The sequence below is a fragment of the Panthera leo genome, chromosome B2 (genome assembly GCF_018350215.1).
Source record: "Panthera leo isolate Ple1 chromosome B2, P.leo_Ple1_pat1.1, whole genome shotgun sequence".
In the NCBI taxonomy this organism is placed as follows: domain Eukaryota; kingdom Metazoa; phylum Chordata; class Mammalia; order Carnivora; family Felidae; genus Panthera; species Panthera leo.
Genome location: NC_056683.1, coordinates 116057711 through 116077988, shown reverse-complemented (window position 1 = coordinate 116077988; position 20278 = coordinate 116057711). Strand labels below are relative to the sequence as shown.

The 20278-nt window shown below is 38.5% G+C and overlaps 1 protein-coding gene across 4 annotated transcripts in view; it reads right to left on the bottom strand.

Annotated features, from left to right (window-relative positions):
- Positions 1-20278, bottom strand: part of LAMA2 (laminin subunit alpha 2) — a 609036-nt gene that overhangs the window by 228020 nt on the left and 360738 nt on the right. For all 4 annotated transcript variants that reach the window (XM_042939791.1, XM_042939793.1, XM_042939792.1 and 1 more), the window contains 2 exons: positions 15084-15170; positions 6579-6790 (listed from right to left, as the gene is read on the bottom strand). In XM_042939791.1, the coding sequence (XP_042795725.1) occupies positions 6579-6790; positions 15084-15170 (299 nt within the window). The remainder of the gene's footprint in view (positions 1-6578; positions 6791-15083; positions 15171-20278) is intronic.

Genomic DNA, 20278 nt, shown 5'->3' with positions numbered 1-20278 from the left:
TTAATAGGCTTGTTAAATAATAGTATCCTCCAGATGGTAACTTTGGCAACTAAGTTTTAGAACACAATGTTTTCATGGTGGCTGGGTGGCTCAGTTGGTTAAGTGTCCGACTCTTGGTTTTGGCTCAGGTCATGAGCTTGCGGTTTCATGAGTTCAAGCTCCACGTCAGGCTCTGCACCGCTGGCACAGATCCTGCTTGGGTTTCTCTGTATCCATCTCTCTCTCTGTCCTTCCCCAATTCATGCTGTCTCAGTCTCTCTCAAAATAAATAACTTAAAAAAAAAAAGAATGTTTTCTGATTTGCTAGGTGTTCCATTAGGCATTATATCCTTTGATCCTTACAACTTTAGAGGCTGTGGAGATGATTCACGTAAAGCTATATCACAGTGCCTGGCACATCAGATGCTATTAAAACATTAATGTAGTCATTGTTATTTTGATTTTGAGAGTGAATATTATATATTGTACCTGGACACACACCTTTAAGATTAGTAAAGTATGTAAGACAGAAGAGTTAAGTAGACATTTTTTCCAATAAGGATATCAAAACGGCCAACAGGCATGTGAAAGGATGTTAAACAGCACTAATCCTCAAAGAAATGCAAATCAAAACCACAATGAGATATTGCCTTATACCTGTTAGAATGGCTATTATCAAGAAGACAAGAAACAACAGATGCTGAAGAATGTCTTGAAGACTTACTCTTATACACTGTTAGTGGGAATGTAAATTGATCCAACCACTTTGGAAAACAAGGTGGAGGTCCCTCAAACAATTTGAAAATAGAACTAGCATATAACCCAGCAATTCTACTACTGAGTATATACTTAAAGGAAATGAAAACAGTATTTTGAAGAGATATGTACACTCCTATGTTCACTGCAGCATTTTTCTCAGTAGCCAAGATACGGAAAAATGTCAATGTCCATCAAAGATGAATGGATAAAAAAGATATGGTATATATACACAATGGAATATTATTCAGCCATGAGAAAGGAGAATATCCTACCATTTGCAACAATACAGATGGACCTTGACCACATTATGCTAAATGGAAGATGTCATATAAAGAAAGCTAACTACTGCATGATATTATCTAGATGCAGAATCTAAAAAATTAAACTCATAATAAAACGGACAGTAAAATGGTAGTTACTAGGGGATGGAGAGTTGGGGGGGTAAAATTGTTGTTGTTTAGGGCACACACTTGCAAGTAGTAAATGGTGAATGGTAAATGAGCTATGGTGCTCTATTACACAGTATGAAAATATAGACAATATTGTACTATATTGTGCAAGGGAATAAATATCTCTACAACGATCATAGTATTGCAATATATAAGTATATCAGAGTAAGATGCTGTGCACCTTATATTTACACAATGTCATATGTCAAATATTTTCAATTAAAAAGTATATAAAATGAAGACGCTGTTTCAAGCGTATTAGGAATATAGCTTTATAATTTTTAAAAATCACTTTGTTTTACAATTTGTATACTGTTTCCAATATATTTGGCTTAAGTAATCTTTTATCATTTCTACGTGATGAAGCTGTTTGATGCTATCCTGAAACATAATAAATCAGTCTAACAATTAAAGGGACTTTTCACAAATAGAATGTAATTAATGACACACCCTACAGGTGTACTTTAATGGTACATATAATTGCATTGACACCAGAATAAATATGTGAGGGGGAGATGACAGAAAAATTTAGAACATTCATAGATGGTTTTGGTAAATTTTATCTAATACCTCATGTCTTTGGATACTTTGAGCACAACTTATAACTACATTGTGAATAGCTCCTCCATCAGCCTATGCTATTTTCCTGTTCCCCTGGCTCAAGGTTCTACTTAGTTCTACTGCTTTCCCAAAAACTGGCTGATTTTTCTTCCAGGGATTTGACCTTTTGTGTCTGCTAAGTGGATACATGTTTGGTGACCATTGAAGAATTGGCCTTAGCTCCAGTCTCCAATTCCTCAGACAATAGCCTAAGTATACTCCATAGCAGGGGTGTGAGAAAAGACTAAGAGAAATACTTTTTGTAAATGTCTACTTCACTTGCCACTAGAATTGTTGTATATGCTTTCAATTTCTTTTTAAAATTAATTTTTATTAATGTTTTTTTAATTGAGTATAGTTGACATATAATGTTACATTAGTTTCAGGTGAACAATGTAGTGATTCAATTATACATTATATCACGTTCATCTCAAGTGCAGCTATCATCTGTCCTCACATCCCTATTACAATATACTTTCACTTTCTTTATGTGAGTCTCATATATATTACACTTCAATTTTTTAAATCCCAAATAATTTAGAATTTATAAGTCCTTTTTTCTCAGGATGAGGAATATAGGATTAAATTTACCATAACTTAACATAATCTTAAAAATAATGAAAGCAGTGACAGGATACAAAATCAACATACAAAAATCTTCTGTACTTATGTACACCAATAATGAAGCTGCAGGAAGAGAAATCAAGGAACGATCCTATTTACAATTGCACCAAAAACCATAGGATACCTAGGAATAAACCTAACCAAAGAGGCAAAAGATCTGTATTCTGAAAACTACAGGACACTTATGAAAGAAATTGAAGAAGACACAAAGAAATGGAAAAATGTTCCATGCTCATGGATGGAAGAGCAAATATTATTAAGATGTCTCCACTACTCAAAGAAATCTACACATTGAATGCAATCTCTATCAAAATACCAACAGCATTTTGCAGAGAGCTAGAACAAACAATTCTAAAATTTGTATGGAACCACAAAAGACTATGAATAACCAAAGCAATCTTGAAAAAGAAGAGCAAAGCTGGAGGCATCATGATTCCAGACTTCAAGCTATATTACAAAGCTGTAGTCATCAAGACAGTATGGTACTGGCACAAAACAGACACATAGGTCAATGGAACAGAATAGAAAATTCACAAATGGACCCACAACTATATGGCTAACTAATCTCTGACAAAGCAGAAAATAATATCCAAGGAAGAAAGTCTCTTCAACAAAGGGTGTTGGGAAAACTGGACAGCAACATGCAGAAGAATGAAACTGGACCATTTTCTTACACCATACACAGAAATAAATTTAAAATGGATGAAAGATATAAACGTGAGACCTAAAACCATCAAAATCCTAGAGGAGAATATAGGTAGCTACCTCTTTGGCATCAGCCATAGCGACTTCTTAGACACATTTCTAGAAGCAAGGGAAACTAAAGAAAACTCAAACTATTAGGACTTCATCAAGAAAAAAAAACCTTCTGCAGCATGAAGGAAACATTCAACAAAACTAAAAGGAAACCTTTGAAATGGGAGAAGATATTTGCAAATGACATATCTGAGAAAAGGTTACTATGCAAAATCTATAAAGAACTTACAAACTCAACACCAAAAAAACAAATAAGCCAGTGAAGAAATGGGGAGAATGAATAGACAGTTTTCCAAAGAAGACATACAGATGGGTAACAGACACATGAAAAGATGTTCAACATCACTCATCCTCAGGGAAATACAAGTCAAAACCACGATAAGATACCACCTCACACCTATCAGAATGGCTAAAATTAACAACATAGGAAAAAAGTTGGCGAAGATGTGAAGAAGGAACTCTCTTAAACAAATGTTGGTGGGAATGCAAACTGATGTAGCCACTTTGGAAAACAGTATGAAGGTTTCTCAAAAAGTTAAAAATAGGGTGCCTGGGTGGTTCAGTCATTTGAGCATCCAACTCTTGATTTTGGCTCAGGTCATGGTATTATGGTGGTGAGACGGAGCCCCATATTGGGCTCTGTGCTGAGTGTGGGGTCTGCTTAGGATTCTCTCTCCCCCTCTTCCTCTGCCCCTCCCCTTCACCTCTCTCTCAAAAAAAGTTAAAAATAGAACTTCCCTATTATCTAGCAATTGAACTACTAGGTATTTACCCAGAATATACAAAAATAATGATTCAAAGGGACACATGCACCCCAATGTCCATAGCGGCATCATCAACAATAGCCAAAGTATGGAAAGAGACCAAATGTCTATCAGCTGATGAATGGATAAAGAAGATGTGTTATGTATATACAGTGGAATATTACTCAGACATAAAAAGAACGAAATCTTGCTGTTTGCAATGACATGTATTATGCTAAGCAAAGCAAGTCAGTAAGAGGAAGACACGTATATGATTTCACTCATAAGTGGAAGTTAAGAAACAAAACAGATGAACGTAGTGGGGAAAGGAGAGGGGAAAACCATAAAAATAGACTCTTAACTATAGAGATCAAACTGAGGGTTGATGGAGGGAGGTGACAGAGGGATGGGTTAAATGGGAGATGGGTGTCAAGGAGGACACTTGTGATGAGCACCGGGTGTTTTATGTAGGTGATGAATTCTACTCCCAAAACTAATATTACACTATATATTCACTAACTGGAATTAAAATAAAAACTTGAAAAAAAAAACCCACAAAGGCAATATAAAGTTTTAAGTGGCATTTTAAAATGAAATGTAGGACACAAACAATAACATAAATTTCAAAAGCAAAATACATTTCTTTGTAGTGGTGCACTTTTCATGAGCAAACCTAGAGGCAACTAAAATAATGGTTTATCATGAATTTTCTTTTCTTGAGGTTTACTACCTATGCATAGATAAACTAATATACATAAGAAAATTATCAAAATAAGTATATTTCTTATATTTTATATGTTGAAGATCATTAAAAACTCTAATCTTTTCTATATGTGCTTCATAGCAAGTGGTGTAAAAACTGGCAATGGTTCAAAATGTTTCTATACCATATTCTCCTATGTGTTCTTATGCCACAGATCCCCAGTTTATCACAATAAAATGAGTGGAACAATGTCTCCTCAACTTTACGGAGGGGCTTAATGGAAGACAGAAAAGGAGGTCACTAAACAAGGAACACAGCTCTAAAATGAGTGACTCACAGATACAACTACTATGAACACTGCTACCAAAGGCACTCCTCTCTGTGAGCATCCCAGGCCCAAGCGGCACACTGGACACTCTCTCTGGGCTGGATCCTTGAAACCTCACAGAAAATCATGACTCTTTATGTAAATGAGGAAACTGAATCTCAGTGAGGTCAACTGTCTCGTCCAGGGTCACATGGCCAGAAAGTGTTGATCTTAGATGATGTCTTTGAATGGGAGAACTTCTTAAGCCCCTTATGATTTTATACAGGTAAAGTGTGCTTCTGTGCCTGTTGGAAATCTTGCCTTTAAAAAAAATACTGGGGCACCTGGATGGCTCAGTCAGTTGAGCGTCTGACTTTAGCTCAGGTCTTGATATCATGGTTCGTGAGTTCGAGCCCCGTGTTGGGCTCTGTACTGACAGCTCAGAGCCTAGAGCCTGAAGCCTGCTTCGGATTCTGTGTCTCCCTCTCTCTCTGCCCCTCCCCTGCTTGTGTTCTCTCTCTCTCAAAAACAAATAAAAAAACTTTAAAAAAAACTTTTAAAAATACCAATTTACAGGCGATATCAACAGATGCTTATTGTCCTAGAGAGTGATTTGTTTTTTGTTTAACCAACTGTCATTTGCAAATGACAAAAATCTGGCACTCATCTTCCAGCCCTGTGAGGTTGGTTATTGAAGTGGGGTGTCCCACCAGGTCTTTGGTGTCTACAGCAGAGACAGTGAAAAGACTACATTTCCAGCGGTCTCTATAATTTTGCAGGTCGTAGGTCCCAACTGAGTGACTGGAAGGGCCCCTTCTTACGTAATGAACTTGACAGAGTGAAGTGTTGGCATCATAACTGGCTCTACCTAAAGATGATGGCGGCAGGTGAAGTCAAGGATGGCACATAAAATACTTGGGTGCTGACACGGATTCACATTCCACTGGCTCTGCACCACAAGATTTCCCTTGCATATTGCACTACTGCGAATACAAAGCATTATTTGATTTTATGCAATACTGAATAATGAGGCCAGGGAAGTGGAAGAAACAGGAGATGTGCACTAATGAACACAGACGAAGCCCTACAAGAGCTAATTTTGTGAAAGGAAACACAGAAATATCATTCTGTGAATAGTCCCACAGTGAAGGTCAATCATTCAAGAATTATAAATGCCAGTGTGTGGAAATATGGGCACCTATTATGAAATGCAAGAATGTAGAGTTCACATATGAAAGCATAACAGATTAACACCTCCAGACAGGTACTAAAGAAATAATATGGACAAAAATTCATTTGAAGAAAATGATTACAATTGAAATAAATAATAAGGATAAGTGGGACTTACCTAGTTTTTCTAAATTCTTCTCTCCTACCATGGACACAAGTTGATTTTAAAATCTTCCCTCCACATGTAAATAAAGATATGTGCATCCTTTGAAAAACAACACTCTGACAATGCAGCTATTTTCAAAGGATTTACTCTATTAGTACAAAGAAATACTTTAGAATATGCAGACTCTGTGTATAGGCTGTGCATCTATCACACATGTATTGCACATAATTTCCTACCCTCCAATCCCCACTCAAGAACTCATCAGCTGCTTTGAGGTGCAATGCATCAATTCTGTCAGAGGCGTCAATAGTTCAGGACTTACGCTGACAGTTCTTTGCATCAACTGCGTCTCCAAAATATCCATCAGCACAGAGCTCACAGTACCGGCCTGTTGTACCTGGCTTACATATCAGACAGGAGCCAGACAAGCTGTCACAGCTGCCAGGGACGGAGAAGTCAAGGTTGTCATTGCATTGGCATGGCTGACATGATCCTCCAGGTACAGAAGGTTGTCCAAAATAGCCTTCTGCACACCTAAGGGGTAAAATTTCATCAGTGAGTATTTGGGAGGAACTCATAAAGCCCATCGGAAGCAATGTTTATATACTTTGCATACTACCCTCTCCCAGGATGATATGTTTTCCTTTTAAGTGTTCCTTTTCTCAAATGCAAGGTGATTAAAAAATGTTTTTCTATAACTGCAGTGTAGATACAAGATGAAATCCTGCCAGCCCCACTAGTAATTAGATTTCAGCCAGGAAAAAAAAAAAAAAATCTTGTCACTGGCACTGAAGACGAGACCAAAGCATAATAAGAAATCTGCTGCTGGCACTCTAGAGGAATCCAGGTCCATGTTGGAAAGCCTTTGTAGTGCAACGCATCATATGTATCTATTCCAATTGGTTGTTTTCTGTACAAATATGTAAGGTTCACACTTTTTGTTGTTGTAGCAAAAGCTTGTTATGAGGAAACAGGCTTACAAGGAAATTCAGCAGTGAGAATTCAGAATTTATTAAATAGAAAATTGTGACTCAAAAGATTCTCATTATTATTCAGGTGGGGGCTGTGGGTATCACTGCATTACTAATGGGTTTGTATATATTTGCATATGCATACAGAGGCAGATTTTCACGGAAGAACCTTTAGCGAGAAGCAGGTATGCGGGCATCCTATGTACGTACCGTAAGGTGATGCTTAATTGTGCCCACAACTCATATTAGCAACCTGTAGGTCTCTTGTCTTAAGGACTAGATGCTACTCTACAATATATTGGAAAAACAAGTTTGTTTATTTATGAGGCATAGCAGAGGAGATTTTTTAAATTATATTATCAAAATTCCCTTTACCCATATGTTGTTTCAAAATGCTACTCAATGTCACAGATGCACAGATACACGCTTTTAGGAGGCATCGATTTCTATTCTGCTCTGCCTTCTCTTTCAGTTACATTTGCTCATGCTTCATATTAAGCCACACTTGTGAAAGGAGAAACAAAACAGTGCATCTATAGGCTTACAGTCAGGCTAGCTCTGTCATCTGTCTTGTACAGCAAGGATCAAAATTGAAGGGGAACAAAAACAATGTGGGGGAATATAATTTCAATAGTCCACTACTGTTATGCTCATCTACTCACGGACATAGAAGTCACTGTGTAGAGAAATGCTCTCTACCATTCAAAATAGAAATGATTTAAATCCATTACATCATATGAGGATATTTTAATAACATCGCAATTATGGGGCAAAGTCATTAATCGCTTTACATTTTCTAGAACATGTGTAGGTGCCATAATAATCTTGCTTTATAGAGAATTAACCTTTTATCATAATTTTTTAAATGAAATTGCTAGGTTTAATTATATCCACAAAATATTGTATAAATTGTGAAAGTCATGGTGTTAATATTGCTTGGAAGAATTCTGTCACCCACAAATGTAATTGCTTATTAATTATCTATTGTAAAATCTGAACTGCGTTTTAGTACATAAAATTTCCCCACAATCCCTTCAGAAGTGGTTTTCCATAGAGCTAATAAGAAGGTACTTTTGAATTTTAACCCAATTCTCCTTGCCTTACTTAATATTCAGAGTTTATGATCACATCCACATATACTCACATCTCATTTTGTTTACCATTAAAAGAGTGGCTTTGCTCCACTAGAATAACAATATACAATGATCATTATCACAGCCAACGAAAACCCATTATTTTCAGCTCACTTTCCTCAAAATGACTTACTGCCCTCAGGAGAGATGGCATTATATAACAAGATCTGGGAATTTTTCTTAACACAGATACCAATTAATAAGTCCAAAATTTTCCCACAATGAAGAGAACCTTTAGTTCATGAGAAAATAATTGCAATTAAGTAGAATAACTGAAGAAGCAGTCTTTATTTTTTTGTTGTAGGACATGAAAGAAAGCTTATTGAATATACATGACACATAATTCATATGCCAGGTTCTATTACCAGTGTATATATGTGTGTGTTTCCATACATAGAATAATAGTAGCTCTAAAGACATAAAAATGTTTCAGTAGAGATTAAAAAGTAATTCTAGGGTCAGCGAATATTATACTGCTAATTATATAACTTTTGTTAATAATAATAATGTTTTATAGTCTGATCAAGTTGGATTCACTTAATTAAAATTAGTGTGAATGACAGCCCTTTAGACCTTGCCAGTCTCTCGGATTTTCACTCTACACAAACGAACTGTAATTTGAAATCTCAGATTGTCTCATTTTCATACGCAAGGCAAAATGAGGATATTTTTTTAACACAGTTTATTGGATTCCTTGCTACAGTTAGATATCCTGACAATACAAAGTCACTGTTCCTTTCCACATCTGCTAACTTTTTTCATATCCAATTGCAGTATTTTACAAAGAGACCCTCTAACGTAATGAGATTCTAGATACCACAGGCAATTATGTAAAATGGTTCTCTCCACTGATGACTTAGGAACAGTATTAGAGCAAGAGATGGGAGAGGGAGAGAGAGGACAGCAAGAGTGAAATGACAATGAGAAGCCAGAGCAACACTGGCAAGAGTTCTCTTGCTCTGCTCCATCATTTTTACAGTAACTTTTCCCTAAAATATGCGGCCTCTGTTCCCATTATCTATATACTGAAAACAGTGCTTCAATTTCTATGAGCAAAATAGAAAGGCTCTTGCTCTTTTCCCCTCCTGCCCCCCCTCAAACACCTACTGAGCACTTCATCATGAACATAAACACGGCACAGCCTTTACACTGCAGTCTGTAGAGAAGAAAGGTGAGCTTAAAAATGTGGCAGGGAGCTACTAGAGAGAAGCCAGTGTTCTTGTGAAAACACAGAAAAGGGCAACCAACTCAGATTAGGATTCATCCAGGACACTTTTGGGGTGATAGAGTTGAATTATTTTTTAATGTTTATTTATTTTAAGAGAGAGAGAGAGAGAGAGCAAGGGGAAAGAGAGAGAGAGAGAGAGAGAGAGAGAGAGAGAGAGAGAGAGAGAGAGAGAAAATCCCAAGCAGGCTCTGCACAATATAGGGCTCATTCTCAGGAACCTGAGCTGAAATCAAGAGTCAGTCGCTTAAGGGGCACCTGGGTGGCTCAGTCGGTTAAGCATCAGACTTCGGCTTGGGTCACAATCTCATGGTTCGTGAGTTTGAGCCCCACGTCAGACTCTGTGCTGACAGCTCAGAGCCTGGAACCTGCTTCAGATTCTGTGTCTCTCTCTCTCTGCCCCTCCCCTACTCACACTCTTTCTCTTTCAGGAAAAAAAAAAGACAAAGAAAAAAAGAGTCAGCTGCTTAATCGACTGAGACACCCAGGTGCCCCTAGAGTTGAATTTTAAAAGTTGATCAGGGTTAGTCTCAGGTGGAGGAGTGGAAGGACTGCAATCTTGTGGTCAGAGGGAACAGTGTTGGCAAAGGCACAGAGGGAGAGTGGCTGGGGTATAAACAGCAGGGCTTGTGCAGTAACACTAGATTCTTAATACCTCCCAGGTGATTGAATCAGCTAAGGACTCAATGAGTTTGCCAACATATGTGGTTCCTCACTGAAAATTAGAAAAAAAGGGTTCTCTCTGTCATGTGCAGAAAAGTGAAGAGAGACTAGACATACTAAGCACCCTGGACTCTAGCTCCCAATCTCCCCCTTGGCTGAGGACTTTTGTGCAGTATACAAATTGCACAATCAATAGGAGCAGACTTTGGAACCTTCCTTGGAGTCATAGTTTTCCTAATGGTGTTACCATGTTAACTGTGACTGTCTTGCTTTTTTAAATTTCTGTACCTCCACACGCTCCATCTGAACCTCAAGGGCTCAAGGAGATTCAGGCATGAGTAGAAATTCTCATCAGCATAGTGGTAATAGGGCAGTTAGACTCAATTCAGAGTCAGGAATTTATGAAGCAGAGAATATCTAAATAAGATTTGGGAATTGAAATTTTAAAAGCAAAAATAAACTTTCCTGACCTAGAATATGAATCATGTGGATAAAACTGTAGGTGTATTTTCCAAATTTTAAGATATTAGGTTGTAATATCCTTTGTATTCTCAGTGGCCATTGTGAAATTAGTCTTGACGTTGACCTCTCTCCCCTCACTTGCAGAGGAGTTGTTAAAATCTGGGCAGCTAGGGAGGGGACAGGGTTAAAAGGGTTCACATAGCTCATTAACTTTCATGTGGTTCTATGTATCCCACTGGGCCAACTTGCCACAGTCTTTTTAAGTGTCTTTCCATTAAGTAGGATATGTTGCTGAGGCTACAAACTTATTCTGAAAGTAGCTTGGTGCCCAGGAGAGAAGGTGTCATCAGCATTTAGCTCACTTTTTCTCCATGTTCTTTTAAATCTCTCTTGATGCTCCAACATTCATCCCTTTTTGCCCTTATAGATACTTTCTCTTATTTTTTCTATTTTTTTCCTCCCCGTGACCAGATGATAGATATCCAGAATCTTAGCAAGGTGCCATGGTGAATACCTCATTCCCTTAACCTCCCTTTTGTTTTTCTTTTGTTTAAAACATTCTCTAGAGGAAAGAAGTAATACTTGAAAGTACAGGTGCTGTGACTCCAAGCAAGTTTCTGAAAAGTGTAACCAGTGTTCTACATGTTATAGAATATCAGTCGATATTTTAAGTGAATAAAAACTTGCAAAGGCAGAATCAGACCTATAAATACGGAGGACACACTGATGGTTTCCACCGGGGAGGTGGGTGGGGAGACAGATAAAATAGTGAAGGGGAGTGAGAGATACAGACTTGCGGTTACGGAATAAGTCATGAGGACGAAACGTACAGCATAGGGAACATAGCCAATGGTACCGCCATAGTGTTGTATGGTGACAGATGTAGGTACACTGGCGGTGAGCATAGCATAATGTATAGAGTTGTTGAATCACTGTGTTGTACACCTGAAACTAATGTAACATTGTGTGTCAACTCAAAAAAAGAGACTAGTCAATATTTTGTCATATCTTGTTTTGCCGTCCTCTTGTTCATGATTGTTTTCATTCCCTCAATTCTAGCAGCAAGACCATTGTGCTACATGACTGAGTGAAGGGCTCTGACAAGGACCAAAGCAGAAACACAGGAATCTTCTGGACTTTGGGCTCTAAAAGTCACCATTTCTGTGAATGTGGCCCTTCCTGCTGTAGTTCATCCCCCAACAGAAAATGGTATGAAGTGGGAAAGGCAGATGGAGGAGAAAGGATGAGAATAGAGTTGGTGGGTCCTAGGGTGGAGTGAAAGCAGCAGAGTGAGTCCTGTACCCACACAAGTGGTACAGTGGTGCTCAGTGATTAGGTCTGAAGGGAAAGGTGGTCAGGAGGACGAGAAAAAGGAAGAAGTCAGAAGAAATATGCTTTGATGAACTACTCAGGACTGATTGGCTCACCATCTGTCCTTTGCCCCAAACACACACACACACTTATAGCCAACACACACAGAGATACACACACAGACACACACGTAAACTCATAGCCAAACACATGCACACACACACACACACACACACACACACACACACATACACACAGACACATACAAACTCATAGCCAAACACTCAGCGACACCCACACACAAGCCACACCCACACATTCACTCAAGCATTCAAGCTTCTTGGTACTAAGTAAACTTGTTAGAACTTTGGTTCAAGCCTGGGAGATGGGGAGAAGAGAAAAAAGACAAATTTTTACAATTGAGAAATAATTGGTATATAACAGTGAGAAAATTTAAAGTTTATGTGACTGAGATTATGTTTCCAAGCTCTCACAGCTCCCACATATGGAGATTTGGTCTCAAAATAGAAATTAAATTGAGATAAAGAATATAAAATTATAATTCCTGTCCACCTGAGATACATTTTTACTATAGATTTAAAAAATCAGGAATTTATGGGCACACAAGATTAGAAAATGCTGAGTTAGAGCATAATATATAGACTTGTTGAATCACTATATTGCATACATGAAACTAATGTAAAGATGTTCATCAGATACACTTCAAGAAAGGAAAAGAAAAGGTTGATTTAAACACATTAAACAGATTTCTTCCATCCAGGACATGTCAGAACTTTCAACATGCTAATAGGCACTTTTACTTGTGTGATCACAGAACTCTATTCCAAAAACATCTACGGTTTGGGAAACACTGCTCCAGTTCTCCAATGCTGATTTTATGTAGATGATGTGCACAAACTGATTACACCAATCAGTTACAGAATGGGTTTGATTACAAGATTTTCAATGCAACCAGTATCTCCTTTTTACTCTGACCCTTATTCTCCCCTCCTTCTACTTCAGCCTGAACATCCCCAAAAATGTTTCTCCTAATATTTTGGATCCATCTAATAATGGACTTTTTTTTTTTTTTTTTTTTTTTTTTTTTTTTTTTATTTATTTATTTTTGGGACAGAGAGAGACAGAGCATGAACGGGGGAGGGGCAGAGAGAGAGGGAGACAAAGAATCGGAAACAGGCTCCAGGCTCCGAGCCATCAGCCCAGAGCCCGACGCGGGGCTCGAACTCACGGACCGCGAGATCGTGACCTGGCTGAAGTCGGACGCTTAACCGACTGCGCCACCCAGGTGCCCCAATAATGGACTTTTAAGCTCATATAAATACAGAGAAATGAGAAACCCTAAATATTCCTGAAAAACCCTAACCCAAATTCTGGCTAGAAAAATATAATATTCCATCTTCCGTATAATAACAATTTAACATTATTTTGGCTGAAAAACTTGGAGATAAGATATGCCATTTGATAAGCTATGTATGCCCATTTCCATTTTCTTTTTAAACAGAAAATCATGCTTACTGTGAGGTATTTCCTTCCTTGGTAGTTTTTATGATTCAGATTAGAACTGTCTCCAGAATACAGTCAACCATTCTTATCCACATGAAATATGTGAGCTGCTTGAAGGTGAGGGTGGTAGATTGCATCTGTTTAGATCCTATGTCTAGTCCCGTGTCTGGCACATGGCAGTTGCTGAACTGATGTTTGTTAAATAAAATGTAGAATTTCAAATTGTAGGTGATTCAAAAATTATCATCTGCTATGTATGGAAAACACGGAGCATGAAGCGAAGTAATACAAATACATCAGAGACTATGGTCACCTAGATAAGTGGGATTTAATGGCATTTTATGAAAGAGTAGCTATCATTTTCCAGTTGCTAAAAAAAAGGTTGCCTCTAGTGACCCAAGGTGGGGTTAGGCATTTGATGTAAATCTGTCTTGGCCATGATATGTTCTGCTATTATAGTAAGTAATATACATGTGCCCTCCTTTTTTTTTTTTCTTAACACAAAGGTCTCCAGTTTCTCAGTTGCAAATAAATCATCCTTATTTCAGTTCTATTCTTCCATTACTAATTTACAGATGTTGCCATGCTCACAAATAGTACTTGTTGCTGCTGGGAACTGTCATGGGCACTTTGTCCGCAGACTGCTAGCTGTTGACTAAATCCTCTCTGGGTGATTGGCTCCTGCTTCATTAACTTTATGCAGCCTGGTTGAAATAGGGGGACAAAAGGACAGAAAAGGATAGGCGGAAATAGCCCTCTGTGGTGTTCGCCTTGTTGAAAGCAGGTCACTTCCTCTGCTGTCCCCACACCCCAGTGATGGCAGCAAAGGGGACTATTTTCAGTGCTAAAACCAGAGAGATGTTGGTGTACTTGTCAATGATATCAAGGGAGAATTTTCTACCATTTTTATAATGAGACTGAAATACAGAAGAATCTTTCCTTCACAAGTGTTTCAGGAGAAAAATAATCACACAAATTACATAAAATGCTATCTATAGGTTCCACTGCAAAGCAACCCGATAAAATCACCAGGAATTAAAATACTGGCTTAGAAGTACTAAGAGGAGGATATAAATCACAATAATAAATCACATTTTATTTCTATTTTCAAATATATTTAAGGTAAATTATAGGCCACTTGCTGAACTATGAACCACACATTTAAGCCACATTTTAAGAGCAAAAATTTAATTATGAAAAATAAATGGTGCCACCATAGACAGTAAGATAAATCTTAAAGTGCATGACTTTCCACTTGAGCAATACTTTCTAGGAAGACTGTAGGTTAATGCTTACCCTTTAAGATTAAAACATTAATCAAACATTCTCTGAGTGAATGGAGATTTATAGAGCAATTTCTAGAGAATAAATAAACTATAAAAACAAAATGCATTGGTTTGACACATGCAGTGAGAAACTTGATTTCACCTCACCAAGTGTGGCGGCTTTTCTGAACTCGTACAAAGGATGATAATGCCTCTGGTTTTATAGCTCCCAAGGTAGAAATCATGTTGAAAGACAGTGTGGTACAGGCTTACCTCTCACAGCGTGGTCCTGTGTACCCGACAGGGCATGCGTCACAGATCAATCCGAGACTTCGGTCTAAATGGCACGTCGGGCTAAAGCTATGTGGATGTTGTTGGGAAACAACAGAGACAAGGAAGAAGCACATACACAATGTCATTAGCAGCATATTTTCATTTCTCTTTCTCCAGAACTGCTGTGACAAAAGGGTACAAGCTGGTCATTCTCGTCTCACAGATGGAGATGAGGGTCTGGCCAGTCGAGGATGAAATGACATTACTATTTCTGCACACGTGGATGTAGCCCAGTGGAGAGCAGCAGCCTTGTGGCATGTTATTAACTGACTTTTGGCTGTTGTGGATCTGTGATCATCAGTAACAAGTGACACCGCACAGTTGCCTTTTAGGGTTACCCCAGGCCCGGCAAGACGCGGCATCGTATGCTTTCTAGCCAAATCCTTCTGAATTTGAAGCAGCCCAGAAAAATCTGTTAGAGATTTTGGAAAACTCAGTATGGGATCTTGGAAATAATGGTGGTTTTCTACTTTCAGCATTGGTTCCATGGGTGTGTGTGTGTGTGTGTGTGTGTGTGTGTGTGTGTGTGAGTGCATGCATGTGTGCGAGCTGCTGCCCATGTGGACCCATAGGTCTGCTGTTTACACAGATGAAATCCTCCAAAAAGTTTTCAGAAGAGATAAAGCATGCATATTCTGCTTAAATTTACAATAAAACCAAGCAATCCAAAAAAAAAAAAAACAAAAAACAAAAACAAAAAAGCCTTGCCATTCTACATCTTCTGGCATGTTCCAAGGTTTATCTCTCTTTTTGTACATATTTCCAGTTTGGATCTGAAGTAACAGAATGGAACACCAAATTAGGAACCAGCACAGTAATTACAGAGTTACATGCCAGCTTTAGCCTTCAACAGCAGGTACAACTACGGCATACTTCTCTGCCTTGTGAGAGACATCTCTCAGGCAGGAACCCTTACCCCAAGATTGATACAATCACTCTCTGAAGACCTATGAAGCATTCTGAATTCTATGATTTCTGCTGCTCTGCCATTTTAAAACAAAATGCCCCCAATTAATCTTTCTCCCATTATGTTTTCCCTAAATAGATTTATTTTTCTATTATATATGACAGGACGATTCAGTAGAGGCTTGCTTGATGGCTAAATGAATTAAGGAGTGAACAACAAAGTAAACAATGCAAGTCTCGATCTTGTTCTGTTCCTGACACTTGAATGACTTTGGACTACTTTCTTAACTTTTGTGCAGGTCAGATCACAGGTACTACTTCTGAATAATGTTCTTCTGGCTTAACTTAACTCATAGCAGTCCTGCAAAGATTTAATATATATTTTTTTATAGCAGGAAGCTATTAGAACCGAGTAGTTCTAGCATTTAAAAGATTTCAACTCAGTGGAGAATCACAATGAATGTGTTGAGGCAAGGGGGGGGGCAATGCCTGGTTTGGGGTACCTTGAGTTTATAAATATTACCCAGATAAAAGACTCCACATGAGGGGGTTGTGGTGACTGCCAGAAAGAGTGGAACCAAGTCACAGCCAGCCTGTGTTCTGTAAGAAGAGGGCCATCTTTTAGAGAGCAGCCTGGCACTTGTCACCCGTGACCTAAAAGGACCTCGCCATGAGTGATTTTCTTGGCAGGCGAGTGACTGCATTAAAGAAAACAGGCACATGTAAAAATGGAAAGAAACAGATTTTTTTTTCCTTCCTCACCTCGTGATTTGCTATTGTTTTCAGACAGAAAAGGGAGGACTGGATTTTGACAAATCTCTAGAACACATGTATGTCTTATTTTAAAATTGGCATTCCATAACTGTCTCATCATCTAGGGACAAAGTGACTCTAACGAGAAGCCCTAGGTTTCCCACTCATGTGGGACTACAGTGATTGAAAGAAAATCATGCCAACTATTTTTTAAAATCCTAAATTAGTTTACCATAAGTCATGTCAAAGGTGCTTGACAGGGTTTCTGACACTGTAAAACCATAAAATAGATTTCAAATTCTTAAATATATTCATGTGTCAGTTAAAACCAACAGAAGTAAAGTAAAATGTACCCACTGACAAAAATCAACACCTTTTCAGGAAAAATCTTAAGGAATAACGATATATTAGATTTGACTAGCTCTTTGCATTTTCAGAGTGCTTTTACAAACAATTTTATCACATTTTCACAAAATCTTATAAATGGATTGCAGCAGGCATCATTTGTCTTGCCCAAGGTCATTGCTGGTATCCAGGAGACTTGAGCATCGGACCCAGGACTTCTCATTCCTAATCTGACATTCTCTTCTCCCTCTAACCAGACAGCATCATTCTACTGATAAGAATAAAATATGTTGAAACTTTTGGTAATATACGTACTTGACATGATGCATCTAAATAAAACGGATTTCAGGGGCGCCTGGTGGCTCAGTCAGTTAAGGGTCCAAGTTCAGCCGAGGTCATGATCCCACGTTTCATGGGTTCAAGATCTGCACCAGGCTCTAGATGCTGACAGCTCAGCCCGGAGCCTGCTTCAGATTCTGTGTCTCCCCCTCTCTCTGCCCCTCCCCTGCTTGTACTCTGTCTCTCTGTCTCTCCAAAATAAATAAACATTAAACAATTTTAAATGAAACAGAACTCAATATTCTTTAAACAGTCTAAACTGAGGGCTCACTCCCTTACTGCTGTTATTACAGTTATAGCTATGGAGAAGAGGACTTTCGACAACAAAACTAAAATGAGAAGGAGAAAGGAATACGTACAACAAAAACGCATACGAAATTTGTTTTGGCAACGGCGGCAAGCAACTTGACACTGATTTTGGCCAAAAAATGAAGCTAACTCTTCTGTGACAGAAAGAGGGAACTGTGAGATCATTGTTGCTTTTAAGTGATTCCAAGATTATGTCATTTAACACTAGTTGGCTGGCTCTACACCAGCAGAGAGAGTGTTCTGCTTCCTGAATTATCCACTTCATGCCGCGGAAGACACAGGCAATCCAAGAACAGCGGGCATTTTCCACAAATAGGAGGAAGATGAGAAGCTACCAGTGGACTAGATAGTAAGGGTCTGCACATGGAAATAGTCTTTCTTTTCTTTTTTCTTTTCTTTTTAATGTTTCTTTCTTTATTTTGAGAGAGACAGCAAGCAGGCACGGGAGTTGCAGAGAGAGAGAATTCCAAGCAGGCTCCATGCTGTGAGCATGAAGTTCCATGCAGGGCTCGAACCCACCAACCATGAGATCATGACCTGAGCAGAAACCACGTTGCTGCTCAACTGACTGAGCCGCCCAGGTGCCCCTTGAAATAGTCTTTCTTTATATATATATATATATTTATTTATTTTTGAGAGAGAAAGAGAGAGAGAGACAGAGCATGAGAGGGGGGAGGGAGAGAGAGAGAGAGGGAGACACAGAATCCGAAGCAGGCTCCAGGCTCTGAGCTGTCAGCACAGAGCCCGACGCAGAGCTCAAACATGTGAGCCATGAGTCCATGATCTGAGCCGAAGTCAGATGCTTAACCACTGAGCCAGCCGGGTGCCCTGAAATAGTCTTTCTTAATAGTTGGTTGAATAGATTCTTATATTTATAAGGATCCATTTATAAGTATGTAATATGTGTATGTATATGTATGAATATGTATGTGAATAGATGTGTTTGTGCTAGCATACGTGCATATGAACAGAAAGATACAATTGGCCTTGTTCCAAGAAGAAGTTAATTCTACCTATCAAAATATATACATTAAGATAAAATGATGCAATAAAGGTTAAAGAGAAAAAAGCCACTTAAACATAAGATAAAATGAAGGGTGTATTTAGAACACAAAATTCGTATCGTAAGGTATGTTTATTTGAAAGTGGCAGTCAGCATATGGCTTTGAGCTTTCTTACAGCTGACGCAAGAGGGAACTGCATTGTCTCTCCGGTCTGTGATGTGATATGAAATAACCACTCCTTTTGCCACTGGCACGAAATCTCCATCATTATAAAATCAGGGCCACAAAATCAGGGCATGCTCTATGTTTGCATACACAATAGGGGAGCAGGACTCCCGTTAACGAACCGTAACCTGGAACATTCAGGTCAGGAAAGAGAAACCAGAGGACAAGATGTGTGTGTCAGTGAGGAAGCTACTGCGGAAAGGGCCATAAGACGACCCCGTCACCACGGGCCATGGAGCAGAGCTTTGAGAGGAAGGGAGAAAAACAAAGGGAAAACTCATTTACTTCATGGGTGTGGTTTGGGCCACACGAAATTCTGAAGTGTCCTTGTAAGGTTTCCTCCTTTCAGGTCAATGATCTCTGTTTTTATTCTTAGGAGAACCATTAAGCAAACACATATTTCTTTAATTACCTTCAAATAGTATGAAATCTTATTTAATGTCTACAACTGGATTTTGTAATTCGGTTTTGGGTTATTCTCTGTGTCTTTGGATGCAATTTTTTTCTTTAACTTGAGTTTCTCATGCAGCCAAATGAGAGACTACGTTCTACCTAGTAAAGCCTTTCGTACTGATAAAGTACGAGAGCAAGTTCTCTGTAAAGTGTCACATTAAGTTGTAGCTGCAATTTAATAACACCTTAGAAGTTTCTGCCAAAATATGTTGATTTGTTTCAATTTTAAGGTATTTAATTACTTGTTAATTAAACCTGCACTTTCTCAACACGTTCTAATCCCGAACATTTGCATTATCATAACTGTCGCCAAACCCTAGAATCATTTATGATGAACATTTGCAGTTTGTCTAACATGAATGTTTGTTAATTTTCTTTTCTTTCTTTTTTTTTCTTGCTTCTTTTCAATGTCTTTGTAATTGTTTTGATTTCTTTTTTTTTAATGAAAAAATGAATTAATTGTTTGAGAGAGAGACAGAGAGCCAGCTGGGGGATGGTTGTAGAGACAGAGAGTGAGACACAGAACCTGAGGTAGGCTCCAGGTTCCAAGCTGTTAGCACAGAGCCTGATGTGGGGCTCGAACTCACGAACTGTGAGATTGTGACCTGAGCTGGAGTCGGATGCTTAACCAACTGAGCCACCCAGGTGCCCCAGTAATTGTTTTGATTTTTATAGCCCCATCAGAAGAAGCACAGAGAGGTGAATCGGAATATATAGATTCTAACACTGGTTCTGCCACAAGCAAGCTGTAATGATCACGATCGAGGCCTTTTAATTTCTCTAGAGTTCAGTTCTTCCTTC